At 38.3% G+C, this 7,371-nt stretch overlaps 2 protein-coding genes across 2 annotated transcripts; both read right to left on the reverse strand.

Moving 5' to 3' along the window:
- Nucleotides 1-512: 512 nt before the first annotated feature.
- Nucleotides 513-3,313, reverse strand: LOC147315437 (uncharacterized). Its single transcript, XM_086258246.1, has one exon. The coding sequence runs from the start codon at nt 1,975-1,977 to the stop codon at nt 760-762; it is 1,218 nt and encodes a 405-aa protein (XP_086114372.1). The 5' UTR covers nt 1,978-3,313; the 3' UTR covers nt 513-759.
- Nucleotides 3,314-5,162: 1,849 nt separating this feature from the next.
- Nucleotides 5,163-7,371, reverse strand: LOC147315438 (uncharacterized). Its single transcript, XM_086258248.1, has one exon. The coding sequence runs from the start codon at nt 6,694-6,696 to the stop codon at nt 5,479-5,481; it is 1,218 nt and encodes a 405-aa protein (XP_086114374.1). The 5' UTR covers nt 6,697-7,371; the 3' UTR covers nt 5,163-5,478.

Raw genomic sequence — 7,371 nt, forward strand, 5'->3', positions numbered from 1 at the left:
TTTGAAAGTGTTTTGGAAAAACTCTGTAAAGAATAGATGAACAATACTCAAAGGATAAATTCAACTGTTTTATTTTGTTAGATAAGTTGAAAAAAAAGTTAAACAAGCAAGTAAATAACGAAACAAGGTTAAATGAAGTAAGAGCAAAAAGTTAACAAGTAAATAACGAAACAAGGTTAAATGAGGTAAGAGCAAAAAGTTAACAAGTAAATAACGAAACAAGGTTAAATGAAGTAAGAGCAAAAAGTTAACAAGTAAATAACGAAACAAGGTTAAATGAAGTAAGAGCAAAAAGTTAACAAGTAAATAACGAAACAAGGTTAAATGAGCTAAGAGCAAAAAGTTAACAAGTAAATAACGAAACAAGGTTAAATGAGGTAAGAGCAAAAAGTTAACAAGTAAATAAAGAAACAAGGTTAAATGAAGTAAGAGCAAAAAGTTAACAAGTTAATAAAGAAACAAGGTTAAATGAGCTAAGAGCAAAAAGTTAACAAGTAAATAACAAAACAAGGTTAAATGAGGTAAGAGCAAAAAGTTAACAAGTAAATAACGAAACAAGGTAGAGGAGAGAAAACCCCAACAATCCCCTCTGAGCAAGCACTAGGCGACAGTGGGGAGGAAAAACTGCCTTTAAACGGGCAGAAACCTCCGGCAGAACCAGGCTCAGGAGGGGGCAGTCAACTGCCGGGACTGGTTGGGGGGGTGAACAGAGGTGGAGCAAGACGAGGCTACATCAGTTGAAGAAGCAGTATTGTCCCTCTACCGGAAAAAGCTGAAGAATCTTTTCTTCTTTTTCATGGACTTTTCCACAAGCGCCTTTTTGTCCAGGATGAGGGTTCTCAACTCATCGATGGTTTCTGTGTTTTGCCTCTCTAGTTTCTTGCATGTTTGTTCCACCTGTTCTAATGTTGCTTGTGTTTCTTCAAGCTTTTCTTTGAGGTCTTTGGATGTTGCCTCCTGTGTCAGCTTTGCCTTCTGCAGGTCTGCATTTCTCACTTGATCTTCTTTGTGCAGGCCTTCTAGCTGCTCATTTCTTTTCTGGATATCGCGGAGCGTACACTGCAGGTCCTCATGCGTTTTGTCTTGTTTTTGCTTTTGGGCCTGCATTTCTGTGTTTTCCCGCTTCAAGTTGTTGAATTCCAACAATATCCCCTTAATGAGCTCTGAGTTGTTTTTGGCCATGTGATCAATCTTTTTCTGCATGTGTGAGCATCGTTTTTCTAGTGTTTCCTTTTCTGCCTCCAGCTCACTTGTTTTGACCTTCAGTTCATCACAGAATCCTTGCAACTTTTGATTTTTACTCTCAAAGTCCTTGATAATGCACTTTTCTTCTGGCAGTCTTTCTTTCTGTTGCTCTTTCTCTTGAAGGAGGTCTTTATTTTGGACCAATGTTTGTTCCAACTCTGCCTTCACCATTCTGTACTTTTCCTGCATGCCTTGGAGCTCGCGCTGCAGGTCTTTTTGCTTTGTGTCCTGTTGTTCCTTCTGTTGGAGGACTTCTTTATTTTTTTCTTCAGCTTCATCAAGCTTTCTTTGGAGCAGGTGATTCATTTGGTCCATGTATTGCAGATCCCACTCCATTTGATCAATCGTCGCTTTCCTGCCTTGAAGCTGCTCGGACATTTCTTTAACTTCAGCGCTCTTTTTCTTGTTTTCTTTGATGAGGGATACAATCTGCTCTCTGGCTTGAGCAAACTTGATCCCCCAGCCCTCATTAATAATGTTGATGTCGGGCTGGCGCTGTAGTGTTTCTTCCAGGTGTTTGTTTTGTGCTTCCATCTGTAAGCACTTCTTCTCCAGGTGACGTTTTTCTTCTTCAATTTGTCGAATTTTGTTCTGGAGATGGTTGTTTTCATTCCTACTCTCCTGTAATGCCCTTTGGATGGATAAGAGGCCATTTGGAGAAATTGGCCGGCCACGCGTGGAAGGAGAGGCGGCGAAATCTTTTTGTCTCGGTTGCCGTAATCTTGGATACATGTTGGCGTTTGTATCCGATGACTCTGAGAGGTTTCCAAATTTTTCTGTAGTCAACGTTTGAAGGCTGCAAACACAAAGGCTGCGAAGAAACGAACTGAAAATTGCTGTTTCTCACCCCTATTTATAGAAAAACTTCAAAGGATCCTTGTGACATCCTTGTGACATCCTTGTGACTAGAGATGGCACGATACCACTTTTTTATGTCCGATACCGATACCGATATCATAAATTTGGATATCTGCCGATACCGATATGAATCCGATATAGTGTTTTTTAATCAACAAAACTGTTTTTTAAAATATCTTGCTGCATTTTGCAAGTCTGCAAGTTCATACTCAAGTTTAAAACAACAACTACACTAAAGCTATTCTGTTATACCTGTATACAAAAAAAAATTTCATAGTTCAGCAATACTGATCAATCTAATAAACTTAGACCTACACCATCCTCCCTATTCTGGTATTTTAAAGAGTACTTAGCGTAAATATTAAGCAACCTAACTAATAGGGTTCCAACTCCCAGCAACAACAAAATTAAATAAATAAAAAATAGGGAACCACCCCTCACGCTCCACCTCATGATGCTTAATCGACGTAATCAACCTTAATTTGATGCAGTGTGAAAAAAAATGCACAGAAATCAATTATTTTTCAAGAAATATTAAATAGATTCAACATCTTTCTTCAACAAAATTGCAGACTGCACAGATGGTACCTTCCCAAAGGAAAAAGTACTATAGCTTACTAGGGTATATATATTAGACTTAATAGTCACTATGTACAGTAATTGACTTCTATTCATTTTACATCAAATTAAAACTTTGGGTGTCAGATAATTATTTATTAAAAGCTAGACATTTTAAATGAGAATAAGAAAGAAAAGTATGTCTTTGTGCCCCCTTTTCCCAGTTAATGCCCTATCAGCCCCCCTGGCTAAACTTTGCTAGATCCGCCCCTGCACAGTTACCAGCCGTCAGCTACGTAGAAAAAGATCCTGGTGTAGAAATTAATATTAAATAAATTCTAACAACAGCTTATCAAGCTTAAACGTGCTGCTGTTGTTCAGCCGCTGGTTTGCTCTTTCTGGCGCAAAGTGGACCAAAAACAAACGAGAGACAGACTCACGACAGAAAAGCCGATCAGCTGATTTAAGCAGTTTCACGATTGAAGTAGCAGCCGGAGAGCGAGAGGCAGTCGCTTGTTAAGCTTAACGTGGGAATGCTTTACAAACATTCAGAGATGGACTTACACACTTGCTTTACTTCTCTCGGGGATAACTTTGTCGGAGATGAAATGCCGGGTTGCTAGCGAAGCTCCACATGCTATCCAGACCACTGACAGGTCGGGCATGCCACAGCTGCTCTATCACGTGATGCATACGTTCTGAGGTGAGTTACGGCGTGTTGCAAGTTTTGTGAGGTGCTTTCGTGATATTTAATGGATCGGGTTACATTTTTTATTTTTCTCCGATATCCGATCCAGTAATTTAGGTCAGTATCGGACCGATACCGATACGTAATATCGGATCGGTCCATCTCTACTTGTGACATCATCACTCCTAAGCCAATCAGATTGTCACATGACATTTTGGAATGTGGAATGGGGATATGTTTTTTTTTAAACAGTTTTCAAATGTAACTTAATATTTAAGTGTTTCTTACTTGACCCGCTTAGTCGATTAAAAAGTTAATTGCCACGAACACCCCTAATGTTATATAACAGACCACAGAAAAAAGACAGGTTTTTTTCTACGTGACAGAGCTATAATAAATGTTTTGTTTTTTTAATTATCCTACTTTTTCTAAAAGGGAACATTATTTAAAGAATATGTATTTAATTAAAAACTCTGTATTCATCTAAAGGGTATACCAAGAAGGGTGAGCTTCCTGCTTGAAAAGGAAATGACCAAAATAAATGTATTTCTCTGCAATTACAAACTCTGTGTAAACAGTCTTGGTGTCAAAATAAAGCTAACACTGGTGAGATGTCATCAGAGCTGTAAATATTACTGCAGATGTTACTATGTCAAAGTTACTGTGACTCAAACATAGAAAAAATGATTTTTTATTTCCCTCACCTAATTTTTAAAAGTATTTTATAGCATATAACACGTTTGAAAATATGCTTTGGTTCACATTTAACTCCAGAAAATCATAAATCAAAATAGGGATATTACCTGTCCACAGATTCATGGTGCAGTAACTGCTCTTTTAACTGTCTGGTGTCTTTGCTTTGTTTGGTGTTTGTAGACATGGTTTACATGAGTTTTTAGCTGAGATTCAGAGGTTTCTGTGGACACTACTCATGTCAGCACTTATATTTCTGACCTCGTGTTATAATCGATTAAACGTGGTCTCCTCTCTTTTGCCCCCATTTTTGATGTTGTGGGTGCAAATGATCAGGCGTGACATTCTCATAATAAATCAGATAAAATACTGCAAAGAATTAATCCTGCATTTGTGTGATTGAAATGTGTGTGCAGTGACACTGTTTTAAAGATTTGGCCTAAATAATTCTGGAGTGAATGAGCCTAAACATGATGACCGGACTAATGACACCATATCACCTGTGACACTCACACACGCACGTATGACTTTGCCAGTTTCAGCTGAAACAATTTCAGTGTTTCAAACCATGTTCCAGAGTTTTTAGTTCACCGTTCATGAGGTTTCAAGAAGAAAATGAAAGACAGATCTGAATGTTTGAAAGTGTTTTGGAAAAACTCTGTAAAGATTAGATGAACAATACTCAAAGGATAAATTCAACTGTTTTATTTTGTTAGATAAGTTGAAAAAAAAGTTAAACAAGCAAGTAAATAACGAAACAAGGTTAAATGAAGTAAGAGCAAAAAGTTAACAAGTAAATAACGAAACAGCAAAAAGTTAACAAGTAAATAACGAAACAAGGTTAAATGAGGTAAGAGCAAAAAGTTAACAAGTAAATAACGAAACAGCAAAAAGTTAACAAGTAAATAACGAAACAAGGTTAAATGAGGTAAGAGCAAAAAGTTAACAAGTAAATAACGAAACAAGGTTAAATGAAGTAAGAGCAAAAAGTTAACAAGTAAATAACGAAACAGCAAAAAGTTAACAAGTAAATAACGAAACAAGGTTAAATGAGGTAAGAGCAAAAAGTTAACAAGTAAATAACGAAACAAGGTTAAATGAGGTAAGAGCAAAAAGTTAACAAGTAAATAACGAAACAAGGTTAAATGAGGTAAGAGCAAAAAGTTAACAAGTAAATAACGAAACAAGGTTAAATGAAGTAAGAGCAAAAAGTTAACAAGTAAATAACGAAACAAGGTAGAGGAGAGAAAACCCCAACAATCCCCTCTGAGCAAGCACTAGGCGACAGTGGGGAGGAAAAACTGCCTTTAAACGGGCAGAAACCTCCGGCAGAACCAGGCTCAGGAGGGGGCAGTCAACTGCCGGGACTGGTTGGGGGGGTGAACAGAGGTGGAGCAAGACGAGGCTACATCAGTTGAAGAAGCAGTATTGTCCCTCTACCGGAAAAAGCTGAAGAATCTTTTCTTCTTTTTCATGGACTTTTCCACGAGCGCCTTTTTGTCCAGGATGAGGGTTCTCAACTCATCGATGGTTTCTGTGTTTTGCCTCTCTAGTTTCTTGCATGTTTGTTCCACCTGTTCTAATGTTGCTTGTGTTTCTTCAAGCTTTTCTTTGAGGTCTTTGGATGTTGCCTCCTGTGTCAGCTTTGCCTTCTGCAGGTCTGCATTTCTCACTTGATCTTCTTTGTGCAGGCCTTCTAGCTGCTCATTTCTTTTCTGGATATCGCGGAGCGTACACTGCAGGTCCTCATGCGTTTTGTCTTGTTTTTGCTTTTGGGCCTGCATTTCTGTGTTTTCCCGCTTCAAGTTGTTGAATTCCAACAATATCCCCTTAATGAGCTCTGAGTTGTTTTTGGCCATGTGATCAATCTTTTTCAGCATGTGTGAGCATCGTTTTTCTAGTGTTTCCTTTTCTCCCTCCAGCTCACTTGTTTTGACCTTCAGTTCATCACAGAATCCTTGCAACTTTTGATTTTTACTCTCAAAGTCCTTGATAATGCACTTTTCTTCTGGCAGTCTTTCTTTCTGTTGCTCTCTCTCTTGAAGGAGGTCTTTATTTTGGACCAATGTTTGTTCCAACTCTGCCTTCACCATTCTGTACTTTTCCTGCATGCCTTGGAGCTCGCGCTGCAGGTCTTTTTGCTTTGTGTCCTGTTGTTCCTTCTGTTGGAGGACTTCTTTATTTTTTTCTTCAGCTTCATCAAGCTTTCTTTGGAGCAGGTGATTCATTTGGTCCATGTATTGCAGATCCCACTCCATTTGATCAATCGTCGCTTTCCTGCCTTGAAGCTGCTCGGACATTTCTTTAACTTCAGCGCTCTTTTTCTTGTTTTCTTTGATGAGGGATACAATCTGCTCTCTGGCTTGAGCAAACTTGATCCCCCAGCCCTCATTAATAATGTTGATGTCGGGCTGGCGCTGTAGTGTTTCTTCCAGGTGTTTGTTTTGTGCTTCCATCTGTAAGCACTTCTTCTCCAGGTGACGTTTTTCTTCTTCAATTTGTCGAATTTTGTTCTGGAGATGGTTGTTTTCATTCCTACTCTCCTGTAATGCCCTTTGGATGGATAAGAGGCCATTTGGAGAAATTGGCCGGCCACGCGTGGAAGGAGAGGCGGCGAAATCTTTTTGTCTCGGTTGCCGTAATCTTGGATACATGTTGGCGTTTGTATCCGATGACTCTGAGAGGTTTCCAAATTTTTCTGTAGTCAACGTTTGAAGGCTGCAAACACAAAGGCTGCGAAGAAACGAACTGAAAATTGCTGTTTCTCACCCCTATTTATAGAAAAACTTCAAAGGATCCTTGTGACATCCTTGTGACATCCTTGTGACATCCTTGTGACATCATCACTCCTAAGCCAATCAGATTGTCACATGACATTTTGGAATGTGGAATGGGGATATGTTTTTTTTTAAACAGTTTTCAAATGTAACTTAATATTTAAGTGTTTCTTACTTGACCCGCTTAGTCGATTAAAAAGTTAATTGCCACGAACACCCCTAATGTTATATAACAGACCACAGAAAAAAGACAGGTTTTTTTCTACGTGACAGAGCTATAATAAATGTTTTGTTTTTTTAATTATCCTACTTTTTCTAAAAGGGAACATTATTTAAAGAATATGTATTTAATTAAAAACTCTGTATTCATCTAAAGGGTATACCAAGAAGGGTGAGCTTCCTGCTTGAAAAGGAAATGACCAAAATAAATGTATTTCTCTGCAATTACAAACTCTGTGTAAACAGTCTTGGTGTCAAAATAAAGCTAACACTGGTGAGATGTCATCAGAGCTGTAAATATTACTGCAGATGTTACTATGTCAAAGTTACTGT

This window comes from Aulonocara sp. 'chitande type north' Nkhata Bay, linkage group LG13, assembly GCF_057382095.1.
Source record: "Aulonocara sp. 'chitande type north' Nkhata Bay isolate Kocher_YH1m ecotype deep benthic linkage group LG13, A_spYH_male_GT1.1, whole genome shotgun sequence".
In the NCBI taxonomy this organism is placed as follows: Eukaryota; Metazoa; Chordata; class Actinopteri; order Cichliformes; family Cichlidae; genus Aulonocara; species Aulonocara sp. 'chitande type north' Nkhata Bay.